The following is a 22828-nucleotide window of genomic DNA, read 5'->3' as shown; positions in this document are numbered from 1 at the left end:
TCCACTGGGTCACACCAGCCAGGGCAGAAAGTTAATTGAAAAGCTTATGAGGATAATATAAGGAGAGTGTCAAACATTTCAGGTGAAACACCTTGGATAAACAGATAAATTGGTTGATAGAAAGATAAGATGGCTATAGAGACGTAACTAAAATATTGGTAGTTTTTAAAAACTGATCTCAGATTTACTTTAAGGCTGAGAAATAATCATACTAACTAGATCAATATGTTTTAGGTAAAGAACAACACTCACTTGGTTGTAGATAGAGTATAAGAGAACAGACTCACATCTCCTTAGCTCAGTGCACGTAACTGGCACTCGATAAATATGTAAGCAATGGAATTATAAATCACAGTAAATTTTAAAAATTACCTGAAATAGTATAATGAGGTAATCTAGACTTTCATGGACTAATAATGTAAAAAGTTTCTGAGAAAAAATGAAAACTAGTCTATACAATTATAATAAAATCCCACCACTTTTGGTTGAGCCATAATTTTAAAAAACTTAGAACAAAATGCCACCATTCAACTAAATGTTTACCCCATATTAGCTTCAGAAAAAGAAGTGGATTAGAACATTTGCAGTTGAGTATTGAAAACAATATTTTGGAGAGCAAAAGAAGAGCTATTTTGGGCTGATACTGTAAGCAACTTAGCCCATGAAAGCTGTAATAGTTAATTATTATTGTTAAGCAATTATACTTTGCATAAATGTTAGTGGTCTTATTAGGTCTGAAAAATAACAGATTCTAAAGGAAGAGGTTAAGATTTTCATCTTTAACTCACTCTACTGTTTTTCAAAGAAGAGTACAGTTTGAGATTTTTATAAAGTTCTTCTTTAAAATACAATAGACAAGACAAGACAAAGCATGCTTGGGAAGGTTCAGTGAAATGGCAGATCCTGATAAAATAAGTGGGAGAGTGGTCCCATGACACCTTTTGCATTCTAGATTGTCACTCTGGAGAGGGACCTGGAGGCTGGGGTGTGTGGGACCCATGGAACGTGCCCGGGCACTAATCTGCACAGGGTGTGTGGGAAAGAAGGGGTCCCCACACTCCTGGGGCGGTGGGGAGGCTGGTCCCCCGGCAGTGGGCGGGCTGCTGGCATCCCAGCTTTAGTCTGCTTTACAACCACCTGCCCCGCAGACGGGGATCTCTTCCTTTGACAGATGGCCATCAAGTCAGTCAGCTGAATGGGGAAAACTGCATTAAACTAGAGAAGGCAAAGTTAATATGTAATATTAAGATCAAAGGAATAAATATGTGATTCAGATGGAATGATATTTGGGAATGTGCCCAGAGAGGATGCCAACGTTGCCGTCCTGGCGAATGTTAAGAATCTCTGGCAGGGGGTGGGTGGGCGGGGGCATGAAGTCCCAGGCATGCCAAGGGTTTGGTGAGCATGGTCTGTTAGGTCCTAACAGCTTGATAAAATCTTGAAGATTAAGAAACTTCCTACAAGGGAGGAAAATACTTAAAATATTTTCCAAATTTAACCGATGATCTCCTGGGTACCAATGCATTCATTACTAATGCATTCATCTTACTACTCCTTTTTGGAAAGACTTTAAAAAACTTAGTAAACAGTTAAGCAACTCTGCTCCTGGCAGTGTCCTCAGCTTCGATATTGAGTTAAAGAATCCAGTGAACTAAAACTAGAAAATAGAAAAACTCAACCCATGGTTCTGTTTTCTAACGTTTATTTTTAAATCACCTGTTTCTCTGAACTGACTGGGTTGCCAACCAGTGTTTCTCGTATGTACAGGTGGGCAAACAGAACATTGTCTGTGGAAGATCGTCATCCTGCCTTTGATGCGAAGGATGAACTATCTTTTCACACTGTCAGGCCCTTTCGCAGACTTTTTTCTGTTTTGGTGTTGTACTGTCCTTTCTCTTATGAAGTGACGGTTATAGGCCATGACAGTTGTTACTAGTTGGTTTTTCCTCCTCCTCCTCTTCCTCCTCCATCTTCATGTCTTGAGAAAATATTTAGCAACCCTTTACCTCTTCAGCTTTTGGAAGGAGATTTTTTTTAAATCAATTCTTAAACAGCCCAAAATACATGAATTAAAAATAAATAATTTTTTGCTTTTTCCACACCTTTCTCATTCTCTGTTCCTTTCTTTCCTTCCTCTATTGCAATTTTAAATCCTACTATTGCAAGAGCTAAAAGTTATTAAATGCTTCACTAGGCACTAGACTCTGTACTAAGCACTTTTTTGGCATTGTGTGACTTAATACTTAAAACTATCCTATGAGGTAAGTATCACTCCCCCACTTTATAAATGAGGAAACTGAATTCCACAGAGGGCAGGTCACTCGCTCAAGGTCATGTGAGTGGTATGGCTGGTATTCAAATTCAGGTCTGCTGGACTCTCAAGCTTAGGCTTCCTTCTGCACCAACTTACATTTAATTTGCTTTAATATGAACTAATCAGGCCTCTTCATACTTCCCTTTAGGTAAACTTAAACACTCCTGATCACACTCTCATTGTTTAAGGGTGCATGTGAGCTATCTTACATCTCACTTTCGGTCTGCCTCCGCCATTCAACTTAAAGCGAAAGCAGCAGCCCAGGGCTATGCCAGCTGGGCATTTGCTATGCTTCAGTTTACACTTTAACTTGCGGAGCAGTAAGATTTGTTTTGGCTATAAGAGCTTTTCTCAGTGGATTGGAAAGGACATTCCCCATGTTTCTTCCTCAAGAAGATATTCCTAAAAAATTAGCATCTTTCTAAATAAACACAAATGCAAATAAGGAATTCTTCCCTTGAAGACTTTTTGACTTCCTAATGGGATATAAATCACATAAACCATGCACATTTTCAAAATTATCATAGAACATAAGAAATTGCATGATCATTCTCACCAAAGTTTTATGATATTAAAACTGTAAGCGGTTGGGCAAGGCCACAGGAGTCAAGGTGAGGGCTTCCATTCCAAAGCGGGGTCCAGGTTGGGTCCCGGCTTGGCCACTTGTGGCCTAGGTGCCTTCGCCTCCCTGAGACTTAGTTTCCTCACCTGGAAGAATGGGGCCAGTGATAGCTCCTAACCTCAGGCCATTATGGGTGAAGACAGAGCCAGTCAATACGGTCAGGGCCCCGCAAATCTCTCCTTCATTATCGTTTGTTGTTGTGCTGCCGTCACTGCCACTGTACGGTAACTCGTAAAATGGACATAAACCTCAGTCTAATACCACCTATCACTGTATCCATGCCGAAATATTAAGAAACGTTGATTTAAAAAGTTATTCGTTATCATGCCCATACAATTAAATGGGTTAATTTATCTATCCATAAAATAGAAGTTAGCATTTATTTATTTAGAATTATTCATACAGCTAAGGATGTCTGGGATTCCTCAGATGAGACCAGAGGGTCCCATTATAACAACGTGTGTAGAGAACGCACTCTGAGCATCACGTCAAGTAGAGACAAGCATTCAATTATTGGCCTTTTTATATTAAAACTACAATAGGAACAACACACAGCAAGATACGAATGTAGGGACTTATAATTCCTCCTTTTCCCAAAAGGAGTCAACACTTGAGCTGCTAATTTAATGCAGATATTTGTCATTTTGAATTTTGCTGCTAAGCTGTCTGTAGGTGCAGCAAAATGGAACACTGCAAAAAAGCACAGATGGTATCGAGCTGCTCACATCACAAATGTAGGCGTGTATCGCCCGCCCTTGTGAAATATGTTTCAGCCTGGGCTTGTTCAAGTGCACAGGCTGGTTTTACAACATGTGAGTGTGTGTTCAAATGACTCCATTAAAAAATGTTAGCAAAATATAATAAAAGCATATATTATTCATCCAGGTTTCCATAAAAAATATGAGACTGAGCCATGAGAAACTGCAGAGAATTAAGTGTAACTCTAGAATACAGATGCTTTTATGTACAGCTTTCTTATTTGTTTTGGCTTTGCTTTTTTCTTTGAATGCTCTTACCTGAGAAGATTTGGCAAGCTTCTGAAGATATTCCTTCTCGATCTGCTTCAGTCTGCTGTTGGCCTGAAAAACAGACACACGTGAACACACACACAGTGACCTGTGAGCGTGGTATCTCTTCCCCACGCCTGTCACCAGCAGCTGGGACGGCTGCCCGCTGCCCCGCCCTCTTGGAGCAGCAGAAAACCACAGGGCTCGTCTTTGATCTAACGCCAACTATTCATCACTTAAAAAGCAAAAGGCAAAAGCAAAAAAAAAAAAAGATCTCTCCTGCCAATTATTAGACAAACACAGACTTCTGTGGAGAGAAAGAGAAAGGGAGAAGAAGAGCCAGAAATAGACACAGCATGAGTGAGCGGGCTCAGAAGGTAAAGTGGGGAAGGGGAGAGGAAACAAAGGAGAGGAACAGGAAAAGGAAGAGGGGGAGAGGGAACGGGGGCAGGGGGAATCTAATACTCTTTCCCTTAGTTTAAAGAGGAAAGAAATAGGTGTTCCTGGACAGCAGCAGATAGGAGATGTTTGGATTCACCGAGCAGAGCTGAGCCCCCATTCTGCCTAACACACAAGAACTGTTTTTTGAAGTGACGAATATATCGAAATCAAACAATATTTACATCCTGGAAGTAGAGCGGCTTGCCAGAATGAGTCCACAGAGAACTCGATTGTAGCCTTTGCCACTGGAGTGGCGACCTTTCGTTATGTGACCTGCTTTCCTTTTGGGATCCTCCCTCTGTCTTTAGTGTCTGGAAGTGTCACAGTGCCATGCCCCAGACTGGGCCGCTTTCCCACTCCACTGTGCAGGCTCCACGCAGACGCTCTCAGTGTGAGCTTGTCCTTTGCCTCTACAGGGGGTTTGGCTCCCCACTCTCTTTTTCCCTTGGTCTGTCTCTCTCTCCTTTCTGTCTGTCTGTCTGTCTCTGTAGCTGTGATTGTGGGACCGCTCAGGTTTAGCATCGTTTCTCTTTTCCATTTCTTTGTCTTTTTCATCTTTTGTAGAGTTTTCTGAACTTTTAATTTTAAAATTTCTATTGGATTAAAAAAAATTCTGCCATACTACTTGTAATTTTCCAAGAGTGGTATTGTTTTCTAAACAGCTTCATCACTCCCCTTTTTAGAGATGAGGAAATTGAGGCACAGAGAGGTTAAGTGACTTACCCAGCACCACACAGCTAGGAAGTAGTAGAGCCAGGACTTGATCCCATGCAGTGGAGCACGGGTGCTTTACCAGCTACAGCAAGTTGCCGTAGTGCCTCTCAGTACAGACCTATTTCTCCTCAGGTTATTAACATCATGTTTACCTACACATTTTTATGTCTGTATCTACACACACACACACACACACACACACACACTTAAATTTTTTTCCTTCTTTCCAGAATGCCTGTGTTTCTCTGAGTTCCTCTTTTTATTTGCTCTGCTAGCCTGGTGTGGTCTCCAATTCTCACTTTAGATACTTTCCTGAATCTTTGGTGTTCTGCTGACCTTTGGTGTCCTTTCTAATTTAAAGTGAGACCTGTTAACATGGGCAGGCTTGGGTTTAGGTGCATGTCATCACAGGGTGTCACACAGGGGCCGGGGCTCTCCTGGGCCAGTATGTGACTGAACATTCCTCTGGGCCACTTTGCCCAGAGCTGCCTGGCAGCAGGGACCTGGCTGCCTGTGTTTTCGGAAGAGCAGCTCGGTGGGCAGGATACTGACTCTTGCAGATTTCTGTTTTCATCTTTGCCCTCAGCTGTACCTGGGTCCCTCTCTCATTTCATCTCTCCAGAGAGCAAACCAGGGGTAGAGACCAGGGTGGACGTGGGGTAGATTAATACAATTGTGAGTACATGAAACAGAGTTTATTCTTATATTATTATTTATTAAGTATTGTAATATGTATTTGTATTACAACAATAAATCTACTTTTGCCCACCCCTCTAGGTTGAAACCCTATTCTCAATATACGGTATTTAGAAGTGAGGCCTTTGAGGTGATTAGGTCACGTGGGGGGAGCCCTCATGAATGGAATTAGTGCCCTTATAAGAGGCCAGAGACAGCAATCTTTCTGTCTTGTGCACGTAGAAAAAGATGGCAGTCTGCGACCCAGAAAAGGGCTGTCACCAGAACTTGACCATGCTGGCGCTCTGATCTCAGACTTCCAGCCTCCAGGATTGTCAGAAATAAATTATTCTTGATAAGTCACCCAGTTTATGGTGCTTTGTTACCGAAGGCAAGCTGACTGACACAATAGCCATATGTTTTATGGGCTTAAGTTCAAAAGCAATTCTTTAGAGTTTATTTAATAAATCTCACTGTATCTATAATCCCTTTGAGTACACTGGGTAGTTTTGTTTTTCCCAGAACAAACAGGGCAAGTGACAATCACTGTTTTTTTCTACTAAGCCATCAGACTCTATTCTGGCACTATAATGAATAGAATTAAAGCCACTCTGAACCTCTTGAGGTTTATTTGTCTTGGTTCACTTTCTGCCAATATTTTTAAATCACAAAATGCTTAATAAAGTATGTATTGCTTATTTAATAAATGCAGAGCTCTTACCATGTGCCAGGCACTGTTCTAAGTGCTTTAAAAATATTTACTCGCTAGGAAATAAAAAAATTATAGTGTCATAAAGATTAAGCTTCTTCCCCCCTAAAACAGTTGGAGGCAGAGCTGCTGGTCGGTGCAGGACAGCCAGGCCTCAGCTGCAGCTGCTCTTCCCGCACCCGGGGCGAGCGGCCCGGGACCCCACAGACTCAGGCAAGTTCCTTCACAGCGAACTGTCCAACTCATTCACCCATTCCAGGCAACTGCGACTGGAGCACTGGCCGAAGCAGACAAAAAGCTCTCCCTGCCTCTATAGAACTTCGGTCCCAGGAAGCAAACAGAATAACTTACAAAAGTAATAATATGTTAAACGGTACAAATGTGGAGAAGATAAAGCAGGAAGGAGAGAGGAGAAGCGAGGAAAGGTAGGGGGTAGTTCACAATTTTTTAAATATGGAAGTCAGGGAAGGCCTTGCTGAAAAGGTGGTGTGTGAGCAAAGACCCAAAGAGGAGGGAGGCATGGGCTGTGAACTCTCAGGAGAGAGCAGGCCGGGCACAGGGAGCAGGGACAGAGGCCCGAGGTGGAGGCACAGTGCACAGTGTGCTCAAGGCACAGACAGGGGCCAGCACAGCCAGGTCTGTGTGCAATCGTCTCTCTGGGTGATGAGGTCGGAGCGCATGAGGGGGCAGATGCCACATGTTGTGGGGAGGAATGTGGCTTCCACATGGGTGACATGAAGAGTCAGTGAAGAGTGTTCCGTACAGAGGTGGTAAGACCTAACGTAAGTGTTCGTGAGGTCACTGCAGCTCTTGCTGGGGCAGGAAACCCGCACAGAAGCCAGGGGACAGTCTATCACAAGTGATCCAGGACGTCACAGGGGAGATGGTGAGAAGCAGTCAGATCCTGAGGAATATTTGAAAGCAGAACCAGTTGTGTATGATAAAAAAAAATGAACCAGGGACAACTTCAAGCTTTTTGTCTCAGGCAGCTAGAAGAATGGGTTGTCATCATTACCTTACATCAAAATCTGGGTGGGAGAGGTTTGGGGAGGAAGATCAAGATTAGTTTGGGGCACAATAAGCTTGGAGATGCCTATTGGCATTTGGTGTTGAAGTGAGTACCGGGCTATTTGAGTCTGGAGTTCACGGGAGAGGTCCAGGTTAGAAGTATGAGTACATTCAGATATCACCGGTGTGTAAGTGGCACAGAGAACCATGCTACTGGATGAGATTTCAAGTCTTCAAGTGTACATAAAAACAGAAGTCCAAGTATACTGAGCCCTGAGCCTGTAAATGTGAGGAGGCTGGAGATGAGAAGGAAAGCAGACAGTGGCCAGAGAGAGAAATCAGGGCGATGTGCAATCCTGAGGCCAAGCAGAGAAAGTGTTTCAAGGTCTAGCCACTGTCAAATGCTACGGAGCGGTCATGTACAGGGGAACTGAGAAATGACCATACAGCTTACACACGCGGAGGACACAGGTGATTTGAGTATGAGCAGTTAGTGCAGTGGCAAGGATGACAGCTGGATTAGAGGGAGCTCAGGTGAGAGAAGAGGCACTGGAGCAGGTGCAATTAGCCCCGGGTTTTGTCACAAAGGGAAGGAGAGACATGGGCTGGAAGCTGCAGGGGAAGGGGGTAAAGAAAGGGCTGATTTGTTTGCTTTGGTTTTTGTGAGATGACAGAACAAACAGCATGTGTGTAGGCTCATGGGAAAGACCTGCCAGTACAGAGGCAAAAACAGGTGAGGCCAGAGATTTACTGGAGACGCGGCCTCAAGTGAAGGATGCGGCCTGGGATCTGGAGCACAGGGGAGGAGATGGCCTTTGCCGGAAAGCACAGGCAGACCAGCCCAAGCAACGGAGGAGGGACTTCTGACTAATTCCATCTTCTCTATGAAGTAGAAGGAATGCTTCATCGGGTTCACATGAAGATGGTGGAGGAGGCTGTTGGGAGACTTGAGGCGTGAGGGAAGAATATGACTAGTCATCGGGGCAAGTGGCAGGACACTGAGGAATACAGCAGGAGTCCCGGGGCTCCAGGGAGCATTATGGGCCACTTGAAATCAGCAATAATGAATTCAAAGTGAGACCAGATGGTGGTGCATAAAAATCCTAGAACTTGTAATAACGAAACAGAGCAGAGTCAATGCTCTGAAGAATAATGAGAAATTGCATAATTTCTTGAATAATTTAATAATATATCAACCTCCAAGGCTTTTCCTCTGTATTTGAACCTAAGTCACAGCTGCCTGAATTTCTGAACTTCTGAAATAAATCTAAAAAGCTCTAGTTGAGCATGGTTGATAATTTATAGCTAATGTATCATGCAAACTGTTCCCAAACCATTTTTGAATAATTTCATTCTCAGGATGGTACTGACTTACGTTTCATTTCCATACATAAATTAAGTTAGGGTTAGCTATTTGAATCCAAGCCTTCTTTTTATAGTTATCATTACTAGAAAAAGACAGTTTTCAATAATCATCTAAGCATGATGAAGAAAAACTCCTAATTTTGATGTGGGCGAACTTGTTCTGCCATTTCAACCTCACTGCTCCCCCGTGCACTGGGCTCTGCCCTCTGCCCTCCACCACGCTTCTCTAGGGCCTCCTTCTCAGGCTCTTCTTCCTGGTGAAAGAGCCTGCTGTGTTGGCCCACCTTCTCTATGCAATTCCCATCAAAACCTTGGGTTTAAAATCCTATTGGAAAGGAACCAACCAACCAATTTTCAGAAAGGTGTTGAAGGCTATTAACCATCTTAACGTGCTACTCTCTCGCTGCAGGGTACTTTGCATTATGTCGTAATCCAAAAAAGCCCTTCATTCCTTTATTTTCCATTTCCTATCACTAATGGTGAAACTTTGGACAGTCATGATTTTCAGGACAGTGATTTAGAGGGAAGAAATTTAGGAAGGTCTTCTAGAACATTTCTATTTAAGGCAAAGCCCGGATCTTATCATTTTCCTTAAAATATGATAGCATAAGTTTCTGCATAAAGAGGACTAAAGAAATGCTGCTTCCCAAATTCTTTACACATAGCACAAAGCTCAGATGACTGGGCAGTATTTTCTCCTCATGAGCTCTGTAGACATCCATCTGAAGTGTCTTCAAAGGCCGCGAGCGCGCTTATGTTGCCAGGTGTCACTATGGAACTGTGTGGCAGACACCCCATCCACATAAAGACTCGGAGAATTCATGATAAAGATTTACATTTCATTTATTTTAATTTTCTCAATTTAGAATCTTGACAGAACTTTCAAGCTTGAAAATCTCTACATATTACTTCAAATTAAAGGCACACATTCAGCAACATAAATAAAATTCAGGATTTCCGCTGGACCACGGTGGAGTAATTGGGACCAGAGTTAATCTGCTATAGCGAACAGCTAGAAAACTGGACAAAATACAGAGAAAATCTTTTAGAGTGTTGGGAAACAAGAAGCACAGGACTGCAACCCTGTGAAGAGAAGGGAAACAAATGAGGGAAGCCCAACAATCACCCCTTGCTTCCTGGAGGCCCACTCTGGGCCTGAACATATGGAAAGTGCTGTGGAGACTAAGCCTGGAGGGTGGGAGGGTTGAAGCAGCTGGAACTTGTCAGGGCGGACCACTAGCTGGGAGGAGGGCTGCGTGGAGGTCTAGGGTTCTACATGGTTCCTTTGAGTCTGTTGCTGATACTTAGCTGCGCATGTGTAGGGTAAGCTCTGTAAGACCAAATAGAAAGTGACTAGTGACTGTAAAGATAAACAATTCCTGAAGCTCTCACAAAGCTCGGGGAGATCTGAGTTCTGACCAACAGTCAGAAGGAAGAGCCTCCACAGCACCCCAGGAAGGTCAGGCTTTAGTTATGGGGTTCAACTAGCCTTAGAGTAAAGGCAACATTAAATCTGCTCTTCCCCTTTCTCTAACTGAAAATCAATGAAAAACCCCAAATAATTAAACAAAACATGAACATAAAGAGCAAAGAAAGAGAAGATATTAAAAAAACTAAGTAGCCTAGAGTCTAGTAATATATTATCTGAGAGGAAAATTTCACTGGTTGGTGTTAAGAACAGATTCATCTCTACAGAAGAAAAGATAAGTGAATACAAAGAAAAAGTATTTTAAATATGCAAAGGATTGCCAGAGAGACAAAAGACTGAATAAATATAACAAATAGGCTTAGTAATCTGTAAGACTATATATATCATGTCACCTAACACACGTGTGATTGCGTACCAAGAGAAGAAAGGTTTGGAAAAATCCGTGACGATACAATGACCAAACAATTTCCGGTATGAACAAAACTACAAACCTATAAGCAAAGAAGATCAATGAACCCGATAAGGAAAAGAGATAAACACAAAGAAACCCACATCAAGGTAATTCATACTCAAACTGCAAGAACAGGAATAAAGATAAAATCTTAAAAGCAGCCAGTAAATAACAGGTACATTAAAAAGAATGTCGGAGGGTTTTTCAGCTGAAACTGTGCTCGCCAGAAGACAACACGCTGAACCTACAAAGGCTGAAAGAAAACCCAGCCCTTGTCAATCTAGAACTGCATTTAGTGAAAATACCCTTCAAGACGGAAGATGAAATACAGATATCTTCAACCAAAAATCCAAGGGAATGTTTCACTAGTAGGCAGGCACTACATGAAATGTTAAAGGGAGTTGTTCAGGCAGATGAAAAATGGTACCAAATGGAAGCCTGAACCAACTCAAAGGAATAAAGAGCACTGGACCACAGGAAATATGTGTGTGAATATAAATTACCTTTTTTCCTCATTTTAAAATTCCTTTGAAAGACAATTTGCTGTTAATAGCAAAACTGATAAAAGTATATCATGCGGTTTATAGTACATGTGCAATAGGATAGGAATAGGGAAACAGGTTCCCTGTTGTTAAAGCAAACCTTACGTTTCACGGAAACTGGTACAACGGCATGTGAAGGCAAACCGCAGGTAAGATGCATCCCACAACAAGGTATGTCTGATAAGCCAACAGTAAAAACAAAACGGAATGTTAAGAAGTACTCAATAAATCCAATGGAAGGCATAAAAAGAGGAAGGAAGGAACAGAAACTATGAGACAAACAAAACAAATAGCGACATTGTAGATTAAGACCAACAGTATCAACAATTACATTAAATATAAATGGTTTTCCAATTCTATCTCAATGACAAAGATGGTCAACTTGGATTTTTAAAAAAGCTGCAATTACTTTGTATTTTCAAGGTAAACACATTGAGTATTAAAGAAAATAAAATTAAAAGGGTGAAGAAAGATGTACCATGCAGACAGTAAGCATAAGAAACATGCAGTAGCTATGTTAATATCAAACTAGATTTACGAGCAAAGAAGCTTAGAGGAAAGAAGAGGATGTTTCATAATGGTAACAATTTAATTCATAAAAATGAAATAACAATCCTAATGTTTATGTACCTAATTTCAAGAGCTTCAAAATACATGAGGCAAGAAGTGACAGAATTTTAAGGAGAAATAGACAAATTCACAAATTATCACAAATTTCACAAATTAGCCCTTCCCTCTCAGGAATTAACAAAAAAGTACATTAATTAAATAAAAGTAGTGAGAATATAGATGATTTGAAAAATGCTGTCAATTTGACCATTAATCAAAAGGGATCATATTCTAAGCCATAAAGCAAACTTCGAAAGAACTGAAATCATAGAGTATATTCTCTGACCACAACAAAATTAAATAAAAAATTCATAATAAAAATGTATCTGATAATCCCAAAATATTTGGAAAAAATAGATACCTAATTTCCATGAGTCAAAGAAGAAATCACAAGGATGATTAGAAAATATGTTTAAATTAATGAAAATTGAAGCATAGTATTTGTAAAACTTTCCTTCATGCTTAAAGAAAACTTTTAGCTTTGAATTTATTATATCAACAAAGAAGGAAGACCTAAAATATGATATAAGGTTCTTCTGAAGAAGCCTGACAAAGAATAGCAAGTTTTTTAAAAAGCAGAAGACAATAATAAATATAACAGTAGAAATCAATGAAATAGAGAACAGAAAAACAATGGAGAAAAGACAATGAAACCAAAAGCTGTTTCTTTGAGAAGAGGTCAATAAAACTGATAAACCTCTGATTAAAACACAAACAACGGAGAGAAGATATAAATGATCAATATCAGGAATAAGAGCAAGGGGACATCACTATCAGATCTTACGGACATTAATAGGGCAATAAGAAAATATTAGGAACAACAAAACTGCCACATATTTTTAATAATTTAGTCAAAATGCATACATCTCTTAAATGATGTATGCATTTACCAAAAGTAACTCAAGAAGTAACTACCAAATGTAACTCAAGAAGACATAAAAAAACTCAGAGTTCTCTCTTTCTCTATCTCTCTCTCTCTCTTCTCCTCCCTTATATTCTGGCTAAAATGGTTTCACTAGTGAATTTTACCAAACGACTACGGGAGAAATAATATCGACATCGTGTAAAGTCTTCCAGAAAACACACCATGATGACGCGTTAACGGAGCGACGTTCCTACACCAGAACAGGCTTCTACCTCTCACCCCCATCAGGAAGCCCTACGCCATTAGTTCTCCTCCACCCCCCTTCCTTCTACACGCCCAGTGTTTTCTTCTACACCGGCTCCTTTCCATGCAATTACAAAAAGGCTAGTTTTACACACACACCCCTCCCTGAAATGCTGATACTGCCCTGCGGTGGTTTCACAAACATTTACTTTGAGTACCTCCTCTGTGCTGGGCACTGCATGAGTGCAGAGGTAAAGATTTGATGCAGTTGGGGAGGAGACAAATAATAAATAATACGCGGCATGTCACTGAAAAGCTATGCACTGGGTGCTATTAGAGGAACCCCACGAGATACATCACACCAGAGGATTCTGTAAGGAGACAAATATTAAAGGCTAATGATGATGATGCTAATGATGATGATGGCGATCTAGATGATAGCACCGAAACAAGCGATACTTATTTTGCTGTTACTGACACATTCTTTAAGTGCTTTACACATATTAACAGATCCAACCCTCCTAAAAACTCTGTGAGACAAGCACGATTATTATCTTCATTTATAAATAGTGAAACCAAGAGAAAAGTTAAAAACACTTGCTCATGAGTAGGAATCAGCTAGTTGACGAAAGAAAATTCCAGGCGGAAGGAGTAACGTGTACAAAAGCTTGAAGGAGCGCGGTGTCCCTGAGGCATCGTGCTTTCTTCCTTCTTGGCCACACAGCTTGAGAAGCTCATCTCTACTCACTGTCTCCACTGACACATTAGTTCAAGAACTACTTATTGAGTAGGCTGGTGACTACCCACTCCTTACCTATGGCCTGAATTTGACCCCATTCCAATTCAACTCATCGGTGACCTTGTCATGGCTGTAGTAAGAGGCCATTTTCATAACACTCGATTTTTTTTATTGCAAAAGTAAATACAAAGTGTGGTGATGGTTGTACAAATTCTATAAATTCATTAAAAAGTCATTAAACTGTACTTTTTTTTAAAACAGTTTTTTTAAAGATTTTATTTATTTACTTATCTTTAGAGGGGAAGGAGAAAGGAAGAGAAACATCAATGTATGGTTGCCTTTCATGCATCCCTGCTGGGAGCTGGCCTGCAGGGAACCGACCTGCAACCCAGGCATGTGCCCTGACTGGGAATTGAACTGCGATCCTCTGGTTCGCAGGCCTGTGCTCAATTCACTGAGCTACACCAGCCAGGGCCTAAACTGTACTCTTAAACAAAATAATTTTATAATATCTACATCATGCTCAAAAGCTTCTTAGTATACATAAGCTTAGTATAGAAAAACATATATAATATTTCCTGTAGTCTATCATCCAGAGTTAGTGTTAAGATTTTAGTGATTTTTATGTGCAATATGCAATAACATGTCTACATGTACCAGGAGGTCTTAAACCTGGCATTTTTACCCACGCCTAAACCCTTCCCAGTCTGGTAGTCTACTTTCTCTACCTCACAGATGGGATGACACAGAATACGTGCAGAAAAGGTAATTTTTGGCTTTTGACTCTAACCAGGGCTGATGAGACAGGGCATGAAAGCGTACCAGTCACAGTTGGTTTTACTCAGCTTGCCTCCCCAACTCTCTCCCTATCTCTAGACTAGGAATGGTCCTCCAGGTTGGGGGAATGAGACAGAGTTTGAAGTGAAGGGGAAAAGGATTATCTGTGAGTTTGTTGTTGAGGAAAGGCCCCGTTTGTGGCTCCGATCTGTGGGCCAGGCCCTGGGGAGGGGAAAGCACAGAAGCCCTGTGCAGGCGGGACTGTGGGACCTAGAGCACGTAGCCATACCAGGTGTTTGTTAGAACCACAAGCAGAAATGGCGGTGTGGTGTATGGGTGCTGAAACAGTCAGCAAGACTGCTGTGCCCGGGGCCCTGTGCACTCACGCCTCTCCCATACAACAGGCCAGAAGAATATAAAATTTCCTGGGTGCCTGAGAATAGCAAAGAGAATGGAAGGCTTCCAAAGGGGAAGGAGGGATTATAAAGAAGTGATCTGCATCAACTGACCACCAAAAATCAGTGGGGAAGCTAGACGTGGACACCTGGGTGGATAGGTGGTGCTCGGAATCATAGGGTCCCAGGCCTCAGCCACGGCCCGCGGCATGAGAGAGCCCTGGGCTCACTGTTCTCCTTGGGAAGTGAGGCAGGGACTGAGGTCAGAGGTGAGTGAGGGTAAGCATCAACATGTTGCCACGCAGCCAAATGGTGACTGGAAACACAAACTGAGATGACAGTAAAATAGACACACCTGTATTCATGACTGGAGATGTGGACCCTTTTCTGGTCTATCACTATTAAGGGTGAGACTTTGGTGGTACTTGGCTCAGATACAAGTTTTATGTGCCAGGTGACTAAGAAAAAGTTTTGAGGTTGCAGTCTGAGACTCTTGTATCTGTCTTTGACGCAAAGATAGTTTTCAGTTTGATATAATCATTACAAGAAAGGGTAATTTAATTAAGGAATTCTTTCCCGCCATTACGTATAAATCTCAGCTGGAGAAAATGGCACAGTAATGTAAACAGCGAAACACCCGGAGACGCCAGTGCTGCATAGTTAGTGCCTACCAGTCTTAGCACATTTCTGGACAAGTGTTCGACTCGTCTCACACAGTTGCTTTGTCCAGAACCAGGACCTCAGAATTAGGAGCTACAGGTGTTTGGGTTCCCGTCACTGCCTATTTATTTTGTGAGAATGCAAGGGAGACGCCACACGCTCTGTTAAAGAAGGAAGGAACTGGATGGTTTAGGAGAAGGGCTGCAGCCTTACTATTAATACTATTATTTATTGAGTCGCTACTAAGCAAATATTGGTGGGTCCACTCTCAGAAAAAGCATCCATACTCCTGAGTTGGGCCCTACTTCTAACATACTTAATCAGTGTACCGGATACACTCTCTGTCCACAGTTAGTAACTGTGGTTGTGCTGTGGACTCAAATAAAGTGTCCTTACCAGCAGATAACCTAAACACAACCTGGAGCAGTTGATTTTCTGCTCTTACCTTAATTCACAAGGACTAATTTTTCTCACCATTGCAACATATATATTTACATGGTGAATACCCATAAATGATCACATAAGATTTACATGAATTTCCACCCTGTTCACTGAATAAGAAAGCAAACTGTGAAACAAGCTTATGGAACTAGTTAAAGAATTAAGATCTAATCATATTTCAAAAGCTCACCCTCAGAGAAGCTCTCTGAAGCAGAGGCCACAGAAACTGAAACTCATTTATTACTTGGGCAGAAATACAAACTTTAAGAGAATGAGGGTGGAAAAAAAACTTTACTTTGCTCTAGGGAAGAAGTGATGATTCTCTGATGTGTAAAAAAGAATTTATCATCAAAGCACAAATGTAAATGGGGTCAATTAACTTTTTTAAGAAACTACCTTCTGGAATATTTTTATGTCTTTGCTACTGTTAATGCTTTATACCAAATTCTAATGTTGCATGATTTGATAAATGTTAAATGAAAATGACTACTGTATTTAACAAACTTTAACACACATAATCTACATTTTAAATCGACTTAATATATTTACATATGAGTGGAATCTTTGCTGGTGTAGGCCTTTCAGGAAGCCACTTCAAATGTGTGACTTCAGACGTCAGAAAATGTTCACATTGTTCAATGATAAATGATGTTAACTGAATTGCTGGTCAAGTAATACATTATTTCAAGTAAGCTTTGATTCAATAGTTAGATGCCCTCATTTGGCATACTCATAAATCACATCAGTATTTTAATTATAAGTATTTTACTTATAATTTTTGAAAGATTTCTACTTTTTGGCTCATTTGTATGGAAAAAAATGTAATGAAAAATGTAATGAAATAATGTAATACAGAAAGTTGCTTTACTGGGTTTGTGGGCAGTTCAACAAAGAGCAGTAAACTCAGTACACAACCAAAGTTCCCCTAGGCGGATAATCTGTAAATTTGCAATAGGTGCCTAGAGGACACGCTAAAGATTTAGTAATTCGATCTCTCTAATTAAAAATAGTCTACAACTCATCTGGCTTTTCAGGCTCCTCTACGTAGGGATGGAATTACCGGACTATCTCCCTGAAAAATAATACTCGAAATGTTGACAACAGTGAGTATGATGCCTACATAAAACATATCCTATCCCCTATTCAGCCTGCAAACATACAGTGTTCCATTAGTTTTGTTGCTGTGCAGGTGAACTGCCCATCACCCAGACCCTCCCCCCGCCACCCCCGGCTTTTCCATTAACTCAAGTTGCCCTGCATGACTAGTCCAGCACCTACTGCCTAATGGTAAGCAGTGAGAGCATGGTGGTTAAGGGCACGAGCTTTTGAAGTTGACCAAACCCAGGTGGTGTGACCACAAGCAAATTATTTCACTTTCTTAAGTATTATTGTATCATGTGCAGATCAAGTAGGTAATAGAGATTAAACAGGACTGAGGTTTAGCAACACAGCATTGGTGGAAGTTCAAGATGGCAAGGAATCAAAGAGTAGTGAATAAGCATTTTAAGGACAAAAACCGGGTTCTATGTGTGAGGGAATGGGAAGGATAAAAGGCAAGAGTGGTCAGTCTGAGAATTTGATGGAGGGGAACTAGCTGAGTAGTGTTAAGGTCTGAGGAATGGCCACATTTTCTGATGGATAAAGTGGAGACAAGAGAGAAGCGGCTTTACTTGTCGCTGTGCTTCCAAAACTGCGGGGTCAGGTTATCAGAAAAATGAGCTAGCAAAACCCATCTTTTGTGGTCAATTCTAGATACTCTTTCTTGCCCATTCTTCTGCTTTCAACCCATGAAAATAATCTCAGATTCTTTACTGCAGAAGCAAATGTCTTCCCGACATGTCTCCAAGACTGAGGCATACTGCTGCTTTCAACATTGAGAGTAATATTTATTTTTCAATGTTTAAGTTACACAATAACTGGCATATATGAAAGAACACATTTTGTGCATTTATAAAACATAAAGAGCCTGCTGAATATGACCAGACAACTTAATATCTGGCATTGCAAATGCCAGTGCTTCCTCCCATCCTATTCTGTCTCCTGACTCTTTTTTTTAAAATACATTTTATTGATTATGCTATTACAGCTGTCCCATCTTTTTCTCCCCTTTATTCTCCCTTGCCCTGCACTGCCCTCTCCACCAAGATTTCCCACCTTAGTTCATGTTCATGGGTAGTACATATACGTTTTTTGGCTTCTTCATTTCCCGTACTATTTTTAACCTCCCCTGCCTATTTTGTACCTATCATTTATGCTTCTTATTCCCTGTACCTTTTCCCCTTCTCTCCCCATCTCCATCTCCACTGATAACCCTCCATGTAATCTCCCCTTTTGTGATTCTTTTCCTGTTGTAGTTGTTTGCTTAGTTTGTTTTTGTTTTTGTTTTAGGTGTGGTTGTTAATGGTGAGTTTGCTGTCATTTTACTGTACATGTTTTTTATCTTCTTTTTCTTAGATAAGTCCCTTTCATATTTCATATACTAAGGGCTTGGTGATGATGAACTCCTTTCACTTGACCTTATCTGGGAAGCACTTTATCTGCCCTTTCATTCTAAATGATAGCTTTCATTACTTTACTTTGGTAAAGTAATCTTGGATGTAGGTCTTTGCCTCTCATGACTTAGAATACTTCTTTCCAGCCCCTTCTCACTCACAAGGTTTCTTTTGAGAAATCAGCTGATAGTCTTATGGAACTCCTTTGTAGGTAACTGTCTCCCTTTCTCTTGCTATTTTTAAGATCCTCTCCTTATCTTTAATCTTGGGTAATATAATTATGATGTGTCTTGGTGTATGCTTCCTTAGGTCCAACTTCTTTGGGACTCTCTGAGCTTCTGGACTTCCTAGAAGTCTATTTCCTTCACCAAGTTACAGAATGTGTCCTTCATTATTTGTTCAAATAAGTTTTCAATTTCTTGTTCTTCCTCTTCTCCTTCTGGCACTCCTATGATTTGGATGTTGGAATACTTAAAGTTGTCCTGGAGGTTCCTAAGCCTCTCATTTTTTTGAATTCTTGTTTCTTCACTTTGTTCTCATTGAGGGTTTATTTCTTACTTCTGGTCCAAAACATTGATTTGAGCCCCAGTTTCTTTCCTATCGCTTTTGGTTTTCTGTACATTTTCCTTTATTTTTATTTTGCACAGCCTTCACTTCTTCCTCTATTTTGCGACCATACTCAACCATTCTGTGAGCCTCCTGATTACCAGTGTTTTAAACTCTGCATCTGATAGGTTGACTGTCTCTTCATCGCTTGGTTCTGTTTTGGGAACTTTGATCTGTTCTTTCATTTGGGCCATATTTATCTTGTGCACCTGTTACATAGTAAGGGGTGGAGCCTTAGGTGCTCACCACGGTGGGACAAACCATGTTGCTGTGCTGTATGTGGGGGAGGGGTCTGAGAGGGAACGGTGCTACTTGTCTAGTTCTTAGCAGGCTTTCAGTCACTCCCCTGCTACCCACAAGCAAACTGGGCCCTTCTGGTGGTGATTCCGAGGTGGGTGGGTCTGTGTATGTTCTAGGACCCTGTGGGTCTCTCCAACAAACTCTCCTGTGAGGCTGGGAGTTTTTCCCACCATGGCAACCCCCACAGGTGTTTTTAGTCAGAGGTTTTGAGGCTTTATTTCCTCTGTGCTAGAACCCTGGGTTGCGTGGTCTATCTTGGTCCCCAGTTTTCCTCCTGATTTATCCACACACAAGTGGGACTGCCCGTTCCTCCAGCTGCCACCCGTTTCCTTGAGTCTTTTCTGCCTAGCTTCCCATTTCTGCCCCTCCTACCAGTCTGGATGAATGTTTCTTCTTTAACTCCTTGGTTGTTGGATTTCCATACAGTTTGATTTTCTGGCAATTCGGGTTGTTTTTTTATTTTTAAATTGTTGTCCTTCTTTTGGTTGTTTGAGGAGGCAAAGTGTATTTACCTATGCCTCCATCTTGGCTGAAAGTGCCTCGGCTCTTTCTAAGAATTAACCACTAACTTGAATTTTATTTATTGCCTTGCTTAAAAATTATATGTATAAGTACCTCTGATATGTTATTTAGTTTTATTATTTTATAGCTTTCTATTATGAACATAATCATGCTCTGTAATTTCCTGAAATGTGCTATTTCTAAAAATCTTATAGGCTTCATGTGAAGCTGTATTTCCTTTATTTTCACTGCTTTAGAATACTCAATTGTGTGAACAGACCAAAATAATTCATTCTTCTGTTAATGGTCATTTGAACTTTTCAATATTTTTTCTCCATGAGCCATGTTGCCGTGAACGTTTCTGTTTATGTCTTCCAGTATATTTGTGAGTTTCTAGGGTATATGCTACAGAGTGAATTAATGGTTCATAAATTAAATATTCAACTTTATAGGATAATGCCAACATTTTATGTTCTCACCACAGTATATAAGAGTTCCTTTTGTTCCAAATTTTCAATCATACTTAGCATTGTCAGACTTTCTATTTTTAATAACTTTATTAATATATAATTCACATATAAAAACTTTATACTTTAATCTTTACAATTCAGAGGGTTTTAGTACATAGAACTGTATGAGGTCTGTCCAGAAAAAGTTGAGCCATTGTTACTATAATGAGAATGGTAGATGCAGTTGAGTGAGCATGTGTACTGTGTTGCTATCACATTCAAAATGACTGAGTGAAAAGAGCAATGAATCTGCATGAAATTTTGCATTAAGCTTGAATACTGCTCTTCAGAATCTATTTAGATGATTCAGAAGGCTGCAGCTATGGGCAACCAGCAACTGGCACTTCATCATGACAATGTACCCAACTAATACATCACATCCCATGCAGAGTTTTTTTTTTTTAAATATTTTATTTATTTATCTTTAGAGGGGAAGGGAAGGAGAGAGGGAGAGAAATATCAATGTATGGTTGCCTCTGCCCAGGACACACAATGTATCGTGTGTCCCCTGCCAGGAACTGGCCTGCAACCCAGGCATGTGCCCTGACTGGGAATCGAACCGCGATCCTCTGATTCGCAGGCCCATGCTCAATCCACTGAGCTACACCAGCCAGGGCCCATGCAGAGTTTTTTGGCAAATATCAAATCACCCAGGTGACTCAGTCCCCCCTACAGCCCAGATTTGGCACCCCGCAACTTCTGGCTTTTCCCAAAACTAAAATCACCTTTGGAAGGCAAGAGGTTTCAGACTGTTGACGAGACTCAGGAAAATATGACAGGGGAGCTGATAATAACTGGGAGACCTGTGTGAGGTCCCAAGGTGCCTACTTTGAAGGGGTCTGAGGTATTATTGTCCTATGTACAATGTTTCTTATATCTTCTTCAATAAATATCTCTATTTTTCATATTACATGGCTAGATACCTTCTGGACAGACCTTGTATAACTATCACCTCTACTAAGTTCCAGGACATTTTCATCCCCTCAGAAAGAAAGACCACACTCATGAGCTGTCGCTTCCCATTTTCTCCTCTAGGTCACTGGCAACACTTCTCTGTCTCTATGGATTTTCCTATTCTGGACATTTCATATAAATGGAGTCATAAAACATGTGGCCTTTTGTGGCTGGCTTCTTTCAGTTTGCACATTTTCAAGATCATCTAATCTGTGGCATGTGTCAGTAATTCATTCCCTTTCAATATCGAGTAATAGCCCAGTGTATGAATATACCAAATTTTGTTTATCCCTTCCTCAGTTGTGCAAAAATTTGGACTGTTTCCACTTTTTGGCTACCATAAATAATGCTGCTGTAAACATCCTTGTATAAGTTTCTTTTCATGGATGTATACATAGGAGTGAAATTGCAATGTCATATGGTAACTGTATGTTAAACTTTTTTGAGAAACTACCAAACAATTTTTCAAAGTGATTGCACAATTTTCCATCCCCACTACCAAAGTGCAAGGGTTCTAATTTCTCCAACATCCTTGCTAAAACTTGTGATTTTTCCATCTTTTTTATCGCAGCCATCCTAGTGGATATGAAGTGGTCTCTTATTTCTGTTTTGGTTTGCTTTTCCCTAATGACTAATTATATTGAGCATCTCTTCTCCATTTGGCAATGTAATGGATTACATTAATAGGTTTCTAACATTAAATCATCCTTGAATTCCGCACTAGGTCCAGCTTTGTCACAATCATTTTTTATATACTGCTAGATTCTGTTTCTCTGTTTTTATTAGGGTTTTTACACTTATGATTAAATGTAAACTGTAGAACCTCCCCTTTGTTCCTTGGACAGAAGTACAGTAAATGTATGGGCTTAGATCACCCTCTGAAAGCTTTGCTTGCTTTTCGTGGTTCGTGGTGATGCTCAGAAACAGTGGCTCCGATCTGGGAGGCTTGGATTTAAGAGGCATTACAGCATTATCAGAGGACACAAGAAAAAACCTGTTGGAAGAGTGTGGGGCCTGCCAATAGGAATCTCCACCATCTTCTGCTGAAGGGTGTCCACCAGCCTACATTACTGATGCTGAGTTCTTAGACTACTTAGTGTCTTCCAGCTTGGCTTTTGCAGCCTCACAGCTAAACATTCCATCTTAGTCTAACGATCTCCCCATCTGGCCTTTGATTTCTTTTCAGACCAAAATCAGGACCCAGGTCATCATGCCTACAACCCAACCACACATTGTTCTGGTCCCATGTAGAATGGGGAGGCCTTAATCTTCACATGATTTGGGGGGATGCCATCAGACATCAGACATGTTATGTCTGATGGCAGATTGCTTTACTACGTATGGCATTAGTGTCAATCTTCTAGATTTCACTAGAGGGAAAAAATCAGAAAAAGGATGATAATAGGAGACTAAAAATAAAACAGGGAACCAAAATCTTGAGAAATAATTTAGCAAAGCAT

The 22828-nt window shown here is 40.8% G+C and overlaps 1 protein-coding gene and 1 long non-coding RNA gene across 3 annotated transcripts in view; both read right to left on the bottom strand.

Annotated features, from left to right (window-relative positions):
- Positions 1-22828, bottom strand: part of CEP112 (centrosomal protein 112) — a 340946-nt gene that overhangs the window by 85101 nt on the left and 233017 nt on the right. For both annotated transcript variants that reach the window (XM_037070013.1, XM_037070012.1), the window contains exon 22: positions 3953-4015. In XM_037070013.1, the coding sequence (XP_036925908.1) occupies positions 3953-4015 (63 nt within the window). The remainder of the gene's footprint in view (positions 1-3952; positions 4016-22828) is intronic.
- Positions 5418-21243, bottom strand: LOC119003562 (uncharacterized). The gene is made up of 3 exons (XR_005069989.1): positions 21112-21243; positions 20695-20698; positions 5418-5429 (listed from the first exon to the last, which is right to left on the bottom strand). It is a non-coding gene; the product is annotated as an uncharacterized LOC119003562 (long non-coding RNA).

Source organism: Sturnira hondurensis, unplaced genomic scaffold (genome assembly GCF_014824575.4).
Source record: "Sturnira hondurensis isolate 20B ecotype Veracruz unplaced genomic scaffold, ASM1482457v3 Scaffold0018728, whole genome shotgun sequence".
Classification (NCBI taxonomy): Eukaryota; Metazoa; Chordata; class Mammalia; order Chiroptera; family Phyllostomidae; genus Sturnira; species Sturnira hondurensis.
This window is presented reverse-complemented; position numbering and strand designations above follow the sequence as displayed.